The sequence below is a fragment of the Micromys minutus genome (assembly GCF_963924665.1).
Source record: "Micromys minutus genome assembly, chromosome: X".
NCBI lineage: Eukaryota > Metazoa > Chordata > Mammalia > Rodentia > Muridae > Micromys > Micromys minutus.
The window spans coordinates 123,417,369-123,433,776 of NC_137970.1; the positions used below are offsets into that span (position 1 = coordinate 123,417,369).

General features: G+C 44.3%; 1 protein-coding gene and 1 pseudogene across 2 annotated transcripts; both read right to left on the reverse strand.

Moving 5' to 3' along the window:
- Positions 1–4,536: 4,536 nt before the first annotated feature.
- On the reverse strand, positions 4,537–5,307 carry LOC308414576 (UBX domain-containing protein 2A-like; annotated as a pseudogene). The gene has a single exon. The product of its transcript is annotated as a UBX domain-containing protein 2A-like (transcript).
- A 7,323-nt stretch (positions 5,308–12,630) lies between these two features.
- LOC308415251 (melanoma-associated antigen 11-like) lies at positions 12,631–13,554 on the reverse strand (the record flags this gene model as incomplete). Its single annotated transcript, XM_080910246.1, has 1 exon — positions 12,631–13,554. The coding sequence occupies one exon, from the start codon at positions 13,552–13,554 to the stop codon at positions 12,631–12,633; it is 924 nt and encodes a 307-aa protein (XP_080766372.1).
- Positions 13,555–16,408: the final 2,854 nt, after the last annotated feature.

The following is a 16,408-nucleotide window of genomic DNA, read 5'->3' on the forward strand; positions in this document are numbered from 1 at the left end:
ACAAGGATTAAGACTCACAGGCCTGAAGGAGAAAGGGAGATGGTGAGTAGATTCTGATAGTTATCCCTTGGGCAGCTCTCAAAAGCCCCTATTAGTGGATTTTCTTGGGGGATGCTCTATGGTCCTGGATAGGTGGACACTCATGGCTGCCTGTTGTAAGACACCCTCTGGGTGGGAAAGGCTGTTTAAGGTCACTGGGCGTCAATGTTTCCATTCTCAAAACCCAGATGATAGGACCTCTGTGAAGAGTACCCCTCTTGGTTGTGAGGAGAGCTACAGACCTGTGGATCAGGATTCAGTACAAATTGGGCCCTTGGCCTTCAGAGACCTCAGATGCCAAAAGCCACTGACTCACTCTGTGGTATTTCCTGATGTGGTTTGTTCAGCATCTTCCAGCAGGCTAAAAGATCTCCAGATGCCAGTGGGTCTATCCTCCAGAGACAAGGTGGCTTCAGCACCCTCAGAGATGTGAAATGCTCGGTTAACAGGTAGAAGAAGTTCTTATGAATCTTGCTATATTAATCCCAGGAAAAATATGAATCTGCTGTGTGAAAGCAAGCACTGGGGCATCCTTGTGCTTCTCAGATGACACTCACTTTTTCCTTTCTAAAGCACACGTCATTCATTCATTCATTCATTCATTCATTCATTTAGTCACTCATTTGGTCAATTGGTCAGGCTGTCATAGCTCACAGTGTTTCAGATGCTAGAAGGATATGACATGGGAATCAAGGCTCAACAGTGCTCAAAGGTAGAGTAAGTTTTCCTCTCCATTGGCCTGATTCACTGGTCTAGACTGTCAGGCTGTGCTTTATCCTTCCAACCCTGCTTCTACCTTCCTATATCCTGGTGATGTGGATCTAATACACTCCTTCACTCTACTAACCTCCATGGCTTCTTGGATTACTCAAGATGACACAGTTGTTTCTGGGTGCTCTAGGAAATCTCACGGTTAATTAAGGCCTGCTGCAGGAAGCAAGCAGAATAAAGGTCACTTGCAGCCAGCAACAGCTGGTTGCCTGGTTGCTACACCTCCCTCATTAGAGATTTCCTGGAAAGGCCAGCCTGTGGAGAGGTGGACCATTTGCATCTGCTCCCAGGATTTGTCCTCCCCAGTTTCATAGAGGGCCGTCAACACTGCATATTGGCTGCAGAACTTGCAATACTAAAACCTGGAGAGTGTCCAGAAAAAGAGGATGAGGTCAGGATTGGTATTGCCAAGCCCTAACCAGAGTAACGTCCCAGATCAACAAAAATCAGAGGTTAAAATGGACCTGAAAGACAGAACAGGGGAGCCAATGGAGGGAGGAGCTGGAATAGCATGCTAATCCCTCTGTAGAGGGGAGTATTCCTATGTCACAGGCTAGAAGAAAGCCTCTGGGGATAAAGCTTGCTCAGGGACTGGGAGATCCTGTAGAGAAACAGGACTTCCTCCTCTGCCAAGCCACTAGCGTAAGAGGCAAAATTGCTGGTACTGAGGGCCTGGAAGAGTGGAGGCCACAATGGTTCATCATTAGTATTATTGAAAGGCAGGAATGACCTTAGCAGACAGGAATGAAGGGGAAGCATCAAGGCTAAGAAGAGTTTATGGTGTACTTGAAGCTGATGCAGACGTTAAATAAACGTGCATCAGCAAAGGAGGTTGTTTTGTGTGTTCCAAAACATGGTATCAGCACCATGAGGCCAATGCAGGAGAGGACAGTCATCACACATCAGCTCATCTCAGCTGGTCTACAGATGTGGCATGACCACAAGGGGGCGTATAACAGAGCTTCCCAAAATTGAACAATGAGAGGTCAGAATAGTTCCTCTTCCTTTTCTTCCTCTGTCTTTGTTTTTCACATGTTCCTGCTGTACAACAAGTTTAAATTACTTAACAGATCCTTTCAGTGAGCAGCATTTTATCTTGAAGAGACAGTTTGGTATACTATTAGTAAAATACATCAAAATTATATTAAGGCACTAAAATAAATACATAGTCAATGAATGGAAATATCATGAGGTGTACTGAATGAGTCATAATAAAGTAAGATTATTTTAGTTTTGACAGTGCATAGTAATCTAACTAGCCATTATCATGTGTACAGTCAGACATGCATTTCAATGTCTATCTCACCTGCCAGATAAGACAGCTGACAATGACAATTCTGGAGCCATGACTTAGGTCACTCTCTATTATACTGAGATGTTCACTTTACGTCTTGCTTTCCTTGGCAATTTATTCTTTATTTTTTAATTAGAGACTATTCTTTCTACTGGAACATCTGCCTGGCATGTACTCTACATGGACACACAAGAAACCCCCACTGCAACTTCTGGTTAATTAGAGACTGGAGGCTTTATTTGTAGATACACAAGAAACACACTTGTGAGAAGCTCCTCATAAGAATACAGAGAACCATTTGTCAATTATAACTAAATAAATAGAAGGGTTTCAGCATAGGCCTATATGAAACATCTCCTTAGAGATTCCTGAACATATTAACAATCAAAAGTTTTTGCCTGTGTCTGAAAAATAAAACCATTGATTATACTATTCTCCTTTTTTCTTAATTATTTATATTGCTAAAAAGGGTTCTGTTAGTGTTGTATAAACGTTATCAACAAATATTTAATTTTCTGTTATAAACCTGCTAATCTCCTAGGTAAAGATGTTCTCCTTCATTCTCCATTCCACACTGCCCACCCAACACACACAAGTCTAGTGTATGGAAGCCTGGGAGCAGGAACAAAGCATCTTTAAAAACAGAAGGGATGAAGGAAAGGACATCTAGTTATGTACACAGGCTTCCTCATTATTTCTCAATCTTACTTAAAACCTCATCCACACTTTCCAGCCCTGCTTCATCTGTGGATGGGAGGCAAGGTGCAGGTTATGCCAGTAGTTTAGCTTAAAAAGGGACATCCTGAGTATACATGGAAAGAGGATAAACTGACTCGAGGAAACTTTTTGGGTGGAGCATGGTTAAGCACACAGTGTGGACTCAGACTTAGTATAGAACTCCTGCACTTACACTCAATACCTATGCACTATTGAAGATTCCAAGTGCAGTTGTCACCCACCTCAGTCAGTGGTCACAATGCTTGGGACAGGGCCAGGAATAGACTTTGTAGTTTTAACAGACTCTCATTCTGTAGCTCAAGCTGACCTTGACCTCATGGTAATGATCCTCATGCCTCAGGCTTTCAAGTGCTTAGGACCATGTGAACTGCCATTTTTGGCCAGGCACTAGCCCTTTGAATGACTATCAAATGACCCTTTGTCAAATTCTCTTTCCTAATCATACAGTCACATGTTTCTTTTTCATTCCCACAAATAAAAAGCTTTGTCTTCTAGAGACTGTAAGCTATGTGATATTACAACACAGTGAATGTAGAGACAGGTGAGACTCCTCATCTTCATGAAGTCAGACATGACAATTTTGGAGAAAGGAAAATACAATGCTACCTCTCTAGATAAATCTTTCCATTCATTTAAAAATTTAATAAGCAGAATTGTTTGTCTATGTGTGTGTCTATGTATAACTTTAGGGCAGGGCCCACAGTTGTCAGACAAGGGAGTTGACCATCTTGGAGCAGAAGTTTCAGATGGTTGTGTACTGCCATGTGCGCTGGAAATTGAATCTAGCTTTACTGCAAGGACATCCAATGCTCCTGACTGCTGAGCCATCTCTTGGGGTGTGAAAGTTGTTACTAGCAAGACACAGGCTTTCACAATGTTGCTCAGGCTGACAAACTGCTGGGCTCAAGTTATCCTCCCTGTCCAAGTGCTGTGTGCTGGAGCTATAGGGCACACGCCTCTGTAGACAGATTCAAAATTATTTTTAAATAAGTAAATATTCGAAAACTTTGAGGTTATTTTTTTCTAGACAGGGTTTCACTGTGTAATCCTGGAAGTTAACTCTGTAGGACAGGCTGTCCTTGAACTCAGAGAGCCTCCTGCCTCTGCTTCTAAAATGCTGGGATTAAATGTGGTCTGCCACCACCACCTAGCTTTGGATAACTTTTCTGTATGTGCTTTTAAATTACAAATTTAAAGAGTATAAATCTTGGATACTGTACCCAAATGAATATTTGAGTATTTCTTGCCATCAGAGTGAAACCTGAAAAGCTCTGAGGATGAAGCACAGGCAATATAATAATTACATTGATGCTTTTGATAGGTCGTGTATAATATTTTAATGTACTGCTATTTAAAAACTGAGTTAGCTAACATTTATAAAAGTATCTGTTGTTTCAAAATAATATTTGAATGCTGATGCTGATTTAGATAATTGAATACTCTGCTAATTTAGATCACATTAAGATTAATGATACAGCTACTTTATATATCACATTGGTTAACTAGTATAGAAAACAGGCATTTCTTCTGAATAGCCTGTTGACAAAAGTGCACAGACTCTGGTTGACAGCCCTGTCATTCTCCTAGCTTGTGATGACTGAACCCCCTAATAAGGGATTAGGAAGCCCTCAAACCACAAGTTCAGTCACACTGGCTTCTGTCTGCCACTTCAGCATGTCTCAAAACAGAAACTGTCAGAGTTTTCTAAAAGGCTCAGCTGTCTTTTGGAGTCTCTGAATGATTATAGCATTCTGCAGATCTGCTTCTTCCAATGTGAGCTTCTCATCCAGAAATCTGAGGAAAGGAAGGGCTGTTGCCAGGGCAAAGGGAAGCCTTCTCTGAGATCCTTGGTATTTTTCAATCACGTCTTTGATGTGGCTCACCCTATGGGAAACGTCAAGTCTTTGGACAGTCCTTTCCCCATTGGCTATCCAAATTTGGATCCTGCTAATCCTCCAAGTTGTTCAGTGAAACAGCAGACAAAGTGCTTTTATTGTCAACTTCAATACTCTGCTTTAGAAGCGATTCTTGGTGTAGCATTTCCTAGTCTGTGGCCCTGTCCTGACGAAAGCTGGAACATAGGTTTTGTAGACATACATACTTCATATTTTTTAATCTTCAACGTTAACATCAACCTCATCTTAATCAAAGACTCCCCAAAATTCGGACGTTAATACCCCCTTTTTGATGGAGTTCAGAAACTGCTGCCTTGCACCATGAGAGTAACTTCTAAAATCATCATTGACAGTTAATCCATTTTTCATGTTTTTTACTTACAACTAACTGTTTCTTCTGTTCAGTGCTGGCCAAGCATTTGGCACCAGCCTCCTCTTCTTCCTCACAAAGTCTATCAAAAAAATATTCACAGTCCTTTTGTTGGTCATCTTTGAGGGGTTGATTGTCAGAGGTCCTGTTCCACAAACTCATTCTTCTTTAAAACTGTCAAGATTATCTACTTGTTTCATTCTCTTTCTGCTACTCAGGGTGCATTCCATTGGCCTAGTCCCTGGTCCCCAGGGCCAGCAAGCACCACCGCTGCCCAGGTGAAGCCCCTCAGCCCAGGAGGGCCTGCAAACCCTCTTGGAACCAGCGGCCTCACCCATCCTCCCCAGTGTTATTCAGTGATCTATTGCTGCACAAAACATCATGACCAAGAAGCAAGTTGGGGAGGAAAGAGTTTATTCAGCTTACACTTCCACATTGTTCACCAAAGAAAGTCAAGACTGGAACTCAAGCAGGTCAGGAAGCAGGAGCTGATGCAGAGGCCATGTGTTACTTACTGGCTTCTTTCTCCTGACTTGCTCAGCTTGCATTCTTATAGAACCCAAGACTACCAACCCAGACATAGTAGCACCCACAAAGGGCTGGGCCCTCCCCACTTGATCACTTGAGAAAATGGATTTCAGCTGGATCTCTTGGAGGCATTTCCTAGAGGGAGGCTCCTTTCTCTGTGATAAGTCCCACTTGTGTCAAGATAACACACAATCAGACAGTATAACCCCTTCAACCTTTTCTTTGTCCGTGGAATCAACTCCTTGAGTAGGCAGCCAGGAAAACAGAATTACCTGGAGCAGGCAGGAAGTAGGGCTTAGGAGTAGACAGTAATGATATCAGAAGCTATACAGCATGTCCTCTGAGGACAATGAGGAATGCATGACCAACACAGCTCCATCTCACAGTCTCTAGTGAGAGAAAGCCAGGGTTTGTGAGGGCCATCAGTTCTACAAGCCAGTCCTCATTCCTGCCTACTTTCAATACCTTTGTCCCATTTTCTTAGCGTTTATTCAGTGAGTACAAAGGCAGCTAAGTCCTCAGAGGAAGTACAAGGAGGCCTCTTGACAAGAAGATGGAAGAAAAGTGATATAGCTTGTCCCAGAGAGACAGAGTTGCATGCTGGGTCACTGACCACCAGCTAAGTCAAAGAGTGCTGTTTAACAATGTCTCCTGTTTGGTTTAGGCCTGGCTTGTCAGCAGATGCCTCTGAGAAGTTGGCCTCAGGGATATCTCTTCTTCTGTGTCTCCTCAACAGAGGAAACCATCAAACTCAGTGGTGAAATGGACCATTCCCTAGGAATGTGTATGTTCTACTTGTGTGAAGAAAGAATATCAGTCAATAGATTCACGGTTGGTTATAGACCTAGTCAGGTTATATTTCTCAAGTTCTCTTCAGGATATAGGGTGAGTCATTAATATGAAAACCTAAAGCAAAAAATTCAGTAAAATAAAGGGCAGAAGGACAAAGAAGCAGACTAGTTTTGTCTTGATTCTAAGTATTCTTATTTCAAAACTGGGCTGAAAATGTTAGAATTTCATCATTCACTTACTGTGTGTGTGTCTGTGTCTACATGTGTGACTGTACCACTGTGAATGTGCCTGCACATCAGTGAGAAAGTACATGCATGGAGATCCAGCTGTTTCTATGTGCTGAGCCTTATTACAGTCTAGGAACTATAAACATTCTTGCTTCCAGGAAATGTCCCAAGAACAGCTCCTTGTCTGTTCTCCTTCCTTCTCTTCTGTACGTTCAGTGTTGCCAGAATTTTCAGCTATACAAGTGGCTGGATGTATCTTGTGAGGAGAGCACACCAAATCTTATTTTTCCTGGAATCTTTTCTTTCAGAGCCTATCTTTTCTCATTCTTCTAAGATATATAAACTCGGGTCTGGAGGACACCAGTTCTGGAGTTCTGTTTCTTTCTTGAAATTAGGAGAGAAGAGAGCAAGGTCTTGTGAGAGATTAGGTGTGTCAGTTTGTCTATGCTCCACACAGGAGTGGCACTATTAGCAGGTGTGGCCATGTTGAAGTAGGTATGGCCTTATTTGAGTAGTCATGTCACTGTGGACGTGGGCTTTAAGACACTCATCCTACCTGCCTGGAACTCAGCGTTCTTCTACCAGTCTTCAGATAAAGATATAGAACTCTAAAAAGATTGTAGCCAGTATTTCTAAGGGAGAGTAAGGGTGCAAAGATATCTCAGATTATATGCTCTCTTAATTTCTAAATTGAATTGCTTTATTAATTTCTAAGTGTCACCTGTCTGCCCTGCCCCTCCCCCACCACAGGCCATGCTTCCCCGGGCTGATATTTCAGTCCAGGGTCAGCTGCTGAGCAGACATTAATACCCTTGCAAATCTGTGGTGAAGAAGACAACAGGTGGAGATGCCCAACAATGTCTAGGCCTTCTGCAATGTAAGAGCTCTGCATACAGTTTGCCCAGGCAAGGATGAGTGAGTCTCATGCAAACTTTATCTTAGAAATTCTAACTACAACTCTGAATGTGTGAGGTAGGATGAGAACTCTTAGGTGTATAAATTCCACAGTAACATTACACAGGTTGCCTTGCAATCTTTCTAAAGTGTGTTTTCCTTATGTGTCCGGGAATTTCCCAACACAGAGTGCTGAGAAGGGCCTGTTTCTCAGGGATCACTGTATCATAGAGTTCATCCCTTAGTACATAGGCACCTTAGTTTGAAGTGTGCTTACACAGGGCTAATTGATGCTTGGTAGGGACCCTCAGTTTTCTGCCAAGATACTTTATGGCAATATTTGTTTGAGGTGGGGACTCAGGAGAATGGAATCTCCTGCTCTGAGTCACCTCAGTATTGTGAGGTGACACCACGGGTCAGTAGCCACCCCCTTCTGCACCTTGATGCTGAGGACATAAAAAAAGCTGCTGCTGTCCAATAAAGGGACAGACTGACCCACATGTGTGCAAAGCAAGGGTTTGGAACAGTGCCAAGTGTTAGATAGCATTGCATACAGACTGTAGGCACAAGTTTAAGATGTTAATTTACTACCATAAGGTTTACTCTTTAGTAACCATTACACATGTTATTTTCCAGAGAAAATGATGGTTTTCCTCAGGGAATACCTGCATATCCTTTCTGGACTTGTTAATGAATCTGACTATCTTGTTGAAAACACAAATGTTCTCTGAGTATAGACCTTGATAATACCAATAATAAAACTCCTCCTCCTCCTCTGCCTCCTCCTCTATGTCCTTTTACTTTTCTTCCTTGTACCCCTCATCCTCTTCCTCCTCCTTCTCCTCCTCCTTTTCCACAGCTGTTTCCACATCCTAATCTTCTTTCTCTTCCTCCTTCTCTACTTCTTCCTCTTCCTCTTTCTCCTCCTTCACATTGTTCTCCCACAGTTGTCCAGAACATACCGGGTATATTTAGTACAGTGGAACACAGGACGGCTACCTGGCCACAGTGAAACCTCAGAAATAAACACAAGTCTCATTATATCTCGAGCTTGTAGGACACCTTCTGAAATCTGGGGCCACATCCAACTGTTAAATTTGTGCTTTAACACATGCACCAAGGTTGTGGAACCTGGGAAATGCTCGTCCAGTGCTGCTGACAGTGGAAACCTGTACAGACAGTCTGAAATCAGTAGTGCAGCTCCTTCCAGCAGAAGTAATAGATCTACCTCAAAACCCAGTCATACAGCATGGGTTTGCCCTGTGAGGTGTTATCTACACCCATCTCGATGTGGAGAGTGGCCCCTATGGAGTGGGATTTCATACTGCATAGGCTGGTGGAGTGCTCTGTTCTGTGGAACGTGCTCTGCACACCAGACCCATAGGCAGGTGCTAAGAATGACCCTATCCTAGGAAAGAGCCAACAGCAGCTGTTGAGTGCTGAAACTATGGACACATATTGGGAAGTGAGAACCTTGGACAGCCAGTATCACCTCCAGGTTGTGCCTTCAAGAGAATTCATTGATACGAAAATCCTGGGTGTGGGATAGAAAGCCTGCCAAAGATGGAACTTTCTTCATAATGTGGAAAAGGAGAGAAACTGAGACTTTGCTCTTCTACACTCACCTCATGTTAATTTGTTGAGTGTTAATGGGTATTGTCAAACTCATATCATTCTGAGCCTGAGAACATGCCAGATGTCCTAAAGGACAGAGCTATGTTGCCACTAAGTACACAGTTGTTGGATCCCATTTGTGGTCTCACAGCCAAACAACCTACAAGGTAAAACTCAAGGTAATCTAGATAGGCCCAGAAATGAGGGAAGAGGGTAAAAGGAGAAATACAAACAAAACGCTGGGTTTTCCTATGAAAACTTCCCACGTACAAGAAACAGATAATAAAAGAGGGGATGGAGAAATGACTCTGTATTTAATACCTCTCTCTGTTCTGGTAGGTGAGCTGGGTTTGTTTCTCATCACCAACACGAAAATGCAAATATACTGGGGATTTGTTCAATAGTGAAAACACTCATGTAAAAATCATTGCAGAGCCTGAGAACCTTTGTTATAAGAGTTGTTAACACTGCTGATTGGGAAGAGATTTCCCTTCCTAAACTTCTTACATACCAAGCCAATGCCTCTGCCTGGCTTGGTTCAGTCTGGCTGACACTCCATGGTAGAAGCAGAATTACAGGCAAGCTGAGCCCAACAGCAGAGACAGTCAAACCAGGCTCCCGGACCAAGTAGGGAAGCAGCAACCAAATTTGTTTTCACCCTTCCATTCACCGGATCTGCACACACCACTTGGACCCCAAGGCTATGGTGGCAGAGGTTGCCCCTATCTCTAGCCAGAGGACTGTGTGGGATTCTGCTCCAACATCCACTGTCAACTAATACCTCAGTAGGTGCCATGGACACTGTGAAGTCAGTCACAGGAAAGGCCAGGGGGACCTTTCTTCCCTACAGAGGATGGCTCAAGACCACATAAATTGACTGACTAGACACACGGAGCATGGCCAGTGGACAGTCCTGGGAATGACCAGAAACTTCCATACTGGACACTCAGCTACCCAGGATGTACTTAGGGACAAACCCCCAAGCTCATGTGGCTCTTGCATTGCTACCTTTCATTAGAAGTTGTTTTCAGTAAGTAACACTGGACTCCTGGAAGGTCCTTATGTTTGAGCCTTGATAAGAACTTATGGAGAGCCAAGAAGCACCCTGTCCTTAAGAGCAGGAGGGTCAGCCATGATTCCAAAAGTATAGGAACTGTCTGAGTCAGCGGTGCTTGCAGACTCCTTCCCTCTGACCTGTGACAAGAATCAGGGAGATTTCCAATACTGTGTATCTCAGAGCTCATCACCTGGGAAATAGATGTGATAAAGGCAGTCCATCAGGAAGGCTGGAGTTCATGTGCTACATGGAAAGGCTCCAGGGCAAATTCACACAGTGAGGAGAGCTATACTGAAAGGTAGGGAATGAGATAGCTAATGAGCCCAAATGAAATCTCAAGGAACAACTTCAAAAAATCCCCCAATGTCCCTTAAAACACATGTGGAAATCTGTGTGTTTCTCGCACCTGCTAGGAACCTCCTAGCATGCGAGACCCAGACCAGCTTCAAACAACCATAAAGCTACTTTTTCAGACAAACCACTACCCACTGCTGTTTACCAACCTCCCCAAGACCTTATTTCCTTAGACTCCCCCAAATGACAATGGAGGTAAGGAGGTGGAAGGTTATCTTAGGAACAAGTATATGTATGGATCAAAACATAAAAATGATAGCTGCTCAATCCCCTGCATCAGCTTTAGCTCCTTTAACCTAAAAACATACTGGGCATCATCATTGAGCAACTGTAATCCATGCACATCCTTGGTGAGGTGTCAGACAGACAGGAAGGAGAATAAGCCACTGTCTCTCAGGCCGGTCTGGACTATGGAAGAAAACAGTAAAAGTAACAGTGATCTGGCCCAGAAGAGGAGGAGGAGGAAGTAGGAGGAGGGAGGAGGAAGAGGGAGGAGGAGGAGGGAGGAGGAGGAGGAAGGAGGAGAAGGAGGTATTAAAACCATCAGATTCTGCCTTGACCCCAAGGAAGTTGTGAATCAGTAGGAAAACTGTTCTCTTATGTCCACAATTGCACAGATGACTGCATATAAGCCCTCAACATAATAAAACACACACACACACACATACACACACACACACACACAAACACACACTACTGTTAAAATTTAAATGTATCTAGGGCTACATATTTGGTTCAGGGTTTAATAGCTCTTGCTGCACTGGCAAAGGAGCAGGGTTTAGTTTCCAACACTCACATAGAGGAGGACAACCTCTCAAACTCCACTTCCATGAAATTTGTCATCCTCTACTCTCCTCTGTGGACACTAGGCTTACATGTCATATACAGTGAGTCACCTGTGCAGGGAAAACACTCATCCAAGTGACAAATAATCCAGTGACCTTAATAGTCAGCTCTGCCTCTCCTGACCAAGGAGACAGTGGAGGAGGAGTGCTAAGACTCACTTTCCCATAATTGCACCATGACTCACAAACCTCTTCCAGAGGTTGTGGTCAGCCCTGCAGTGCCTGAGGTGTGTTCAACTGTGATTACAGGTCCTGTGCAAGGTCAGTATTCTCTGCTTACTGTGTTTGTTTGTTTCAGCCCAGGTGATTGCACATGTTTGTTCATGTTTAATCCCTGAAGGACACTCCAGGCTGATTCCTCATTGACAAGTTCCTGAAGAGCAGAGACTGCTCAGAAAAGTTTCCCATCTCTCTACCCCAAATTCATCACATCCTAAAAGTCCTGGTATCAGCTTCTTTCTCATATTCCATACTCACTTTTGCCTTCTTTATGGTTCTGACATGTGGCTGTTCTTGCTCGGAGAGCACACTGCAGCTTTCCTGAGCTTGGACTTTGGTCTGAAGCATTGTTTGATGGCTCCTTTGCAAGTCTGTGTCATCTGCACTCACACATCCTGTGGGTCCTAAAGGGTCTGACTTCTCCCTCCTCCCACTATCCCAGAGCCTTAGAGAGACAATGTGCTCACTGAAGATCTGGGGCAGCAGTTCCTCTTACAATTGGTTTAGTCTTTTAGTATTTAAACAGAAAAAGGGAATAAACACAATGAAGAAATCAAGAAGAAATTTATTTTCTTGTTCAAAATAATGTGAAGGTCTTCACATTCTCAAAAAATTTTTGTTTCCAATATCATGAAATCCAGAGACATTGTACAAACTAAACAGAAGGAGGCAACTGCCCCCCAACCTTTTTTAAAATAACAAGAGTCTCCCAGCCTGGATCAAGAACACATTCCTTAGTAACTGCATCCATAAAGGTTAAACATCTGCAGCTTAGGAACACTGTAGTAAAAGCACAAACATTTTGGTACAACAGTCAACACCAAGACATCCAGTTAGAAAAAGACAAATAGAATGGAACTGTTCCCACCAGCTCTGAAATGGGGGTATAGTCTTAGACCAATGTCTCTGCCTGTTTGATCTGGGAAGGGAACTACCAGTGCACTGGAATGTTACTTGTCTGAACAGCGGTACCATTTGCAAGGTGCTCCTGGCCTAGCGCCCCAGTAGTTCTTCAATGAAAGCCTCTGCATACCTGAAGGGATTGGATCTGGGATGCTGCCTAACGACGGTGGCAAAATACATCCAGACTTTCATCTTGGTGGTTTCTGCACGGGCCCTGGGGCCCCACAGTAACTCATGGCTTGGAGGGAGGCTGCCAGGCACCTGCCTATATACCAGGTACCCTTCCTGCACAAAATGCTCAGTGATGAGTCTCCTGGGCTCCCCATACATGAAATGATCCCTCCCAGCATACAGTCCCATGATATTCAATAAACGCCACAACTCTTCCTCGCTGACAGAGTTGCCGTGCAAGAAGATGATGCACAGGATGGTGATGACCAGGCCTGTCTTGGGGATCCCCGGAGAACCGTGCTGCATCCCATCATAGGTGATCCCCAGCGCAGGGACAAAAGAGTAGGAGTCCACAAGGGGGTACACTGGTACAACATCAATGCCAAACAATAGCCACATGCAATCAGAGGCCTTAGTAAATATCTGGTGGTAGGACAACTCATAAGCTCCTGTGATCTGAGCCAGCATTCCTGCCTTAGTTACTATTTGGTGACTTCGATACTTCAAAAGAAGGAACTGCACTAATCTGACTACTTTTCTATTTATTGCTTCCTGTGTGGGGAATGCTGCATGGGCCAATGCCCTGGATCGGTTATGAGAACCCTCTACAGATGTTGCCCCTCCAATGGAGCCCAAGGCAGTGGGAGGATGGGATGCCCTCTGAGAATGCTGTGAGGCAGCCAGTATCCCTCCCCCAAACACATCATGTGAAGTGGCTGCAATGGCCACCCCCTCCCCCACCTCTGCTATGGGGACCTGGTTACCCTCCTGGTCCCCTGTCTTGCTAGAGGACTGAGTATTCTCCAGGATTTTGAAGGTCTGGCTGTTCTCTGGAGGATCCATTCTGAATTTTCTTGGGGACACAGAAAGGGCACCGTGCAGATCACAGGGATGAAGACTCAGAGGTCTGAGGGAGAAAGGGAGAAGGTGAGTAGACTCTGACAGCTGTCCCGTAGGCAGCTCTCAAATCCCAGGTACAGGATTTTGCCTGGGGAATGCTCACTGGTCAAAGTCTAGTGTTACCATATATGTCCTGGCCTATAGGAAAGGAATATAAATGGCTTCCCTGTGTATGCCTCCTCTGGCCTGATGTCAAGTCTCAGAACAACTCTCATTGTCTCTGAAGTGGGACACCAGGAATTAAGTTCATTACCCATATCCTGACACCAGGTCAAGGGTCACCAAGAGATAGAACCTAATTCAGTGTGGTTCAGTTGTGCTGTCCTTATTCCTAAGGCAAGAGGCTAGTCTGTGAGCTATCAGGAAGAACAGGAGAGAGAGAAGAAACCACTCCAAGTGCCTCAGGCAGGTAGGGAGTGAGTACTCTGTATAAGGAAGGGACTCTCTTACCTTTCACCTTGTTTTGACAAACCTGATCTTCTCCCAGATGACTCAGGTCAAAGTGCTGTCAGCAGGCCCTTCAGCTCCTTGACCTCCTGCTGGAATGAGAGCAGGAGACACAGACTAGTATAGACAGTGCCCCCAGGGAAGTCTCTTTGTAGCAAAGCTCTATGTCTGGGGTAGAGATATTTGCTCATCCAGGGTTCTTTTCCGAGAGCTTCCCATGTGTGTACTTAACCAACAACTGTGTTCAAGGGCGGATCTGATGAAGTTCCTCACTTGAACACCCTGTATTTCTCCTCAGAGAAATGAACTCTCTGTGGGATATCACATAATTAACAACTGTCCTGGGCTCAAGTCTTTGGATATAGAAGTTCCCAAATCTACCTGCAAATCATCTTAGCTCACTCTCTTGAGGGTCCTGCTGTCCATTCTTTGTATGGTAGCCCCTACACTGGGCTCCCAGTTATTGCAACTGGAGCATACAGCATTGATGCAGTCTTCCATATGGGAATGGGGTCCTCTTCACATGTTCATTTTTGACCACGACCACATACCTGGATTCCTGATCCAACACATACCTAATCTGGCACAGATGCCTGGCTCCCTCTGGGCTCTAGTAATACCCGGTCTTAGCAGACTCAACTTTCTGAAAGAGAAGACAGAAGTCAAAATGTATCATTTCTCGATATCCTGGGCAGGGGCCTCTCACAACTGGTTAAGTGGGAAGGGCCTTACATATTCTTTCAGATTCTCAAGATTTTCTTTCCCATTCCCCAGAAAGCACTTCCAAACTCCCCCTAGTTCCATCTACCTTACATCATAAAGCCTGCTCTGACCATCACCTTTACAACTAATCCAATAGTCAGGAATGACATCTTTGGTCTGCATCGAACCTCCATTAATATTCCGTACAGCAGAGCAGGCAGCTTTAACTTGACCATTATTGGGGGACTTAGGCTCCTCCTGGGTCATTCTGGTTCCTTACACTTACATATCTGAGGCTTATGCTTATATATCTGAGGCCTTACTCCCAGAATCAATCTCTCTGCTCATTCACACACCACAGCCTGGATCAAAGGTCAACTGAGTCAGTTTGGCCTCCTCCAGGCATCCCATGCTACTCAGGTGTGTAAAGGCCCACCTGTGCTCTGAATGGCAAGGATGCAATTGTTTTTAAAATTTGGATCATACTAGGGTCCAGGCTGCATTCTTTCAGCATTTCTTCAGAACCTACTATCTAGACATTTTCTCTTAGGTCAAGCTTATGCTGTCTCTTAGCCTCCCACCCCCAGGAAGTTCTTTGTATGTAAAATAGTGGGGGAAGTGGCTCACCCCAGAAGTGGGTACTTGGACATTCAGGAAGCAACAAGATCCTAAACCCTAGGCTTTAATACAGTCAAGTCCTAGGAGAGAGAGATGGAAGGCCTAGGAGTGCTCATTGGTCTGCTCAGCTTCAGTTTGTTTCTTTGACTGACAAAATGAATAAAATGAAGCTTGATTGTATCTCAACAAAGTACTCATGAAAGCTAGCAGTTTCATCTGTCCTGCTTGGGGACATGCTGACCAAAGTGTCAACAATGCTTTATTTGTAAACTTTCTATTCTCACAAGGGCCTTTTCAAACCCCAAAACTAGTCACATCCACTCAGAAAATATGGCATGGATGTTACACTGTAGTCAGCTCAAAAAATGGTTCCCATCCATCTAAGCCCGTGATGTGGTTAACCTGGTATGACCTATTACTAGTCCCCCTCCCCCTAAAAAGGCTATGACCCCTCCAAATGTCTGGATATATAATATCATTTAAAGACCCCTGCTTAGCAACAATAAATCCATTTCTGTAATGCTGTGCACACAAGGGGCAGGCTAGGACAGGGTCCCAGGTGGCCAAGCAAGATACAGGTGGTTGGCCAGCTTACAATTGAAAAAGAAAGTAAGACACTCAGATAAGCCCAAAGCAAGTATCCTTGAAAGCTGCAGCCCGGGCTGGTACCAGGAGTTGTGTCCTTGGAGCCATTTATCTGCCACAGTTCCCACACTTAGATAAACCCAAGGCAACTATTCTCGAGAGCAGCAGCCCCGGCTGGTACCAAGAGTCGTGTGCTTAGAGCCATATTTTTGGGCTCAATCCCAGGCCACATTTAAACTAGCCAATTAGAACCCTGTTAATATGTTTCTGCTTCTGTACCTTGCTTCTGCTCCCCAAACCCTATAAAAAAGTAACTGTTTCTTAGTCCGCACACTAGTCTTCTAAATAGGCTGTTGCCCACGAACGTCTGTGACCAATAAAACCCTCTTGAGACTTGCATCCAGTGGTCTCAGCTGATTCGTGGGTTCTGGGGTCTCCTCAGCTA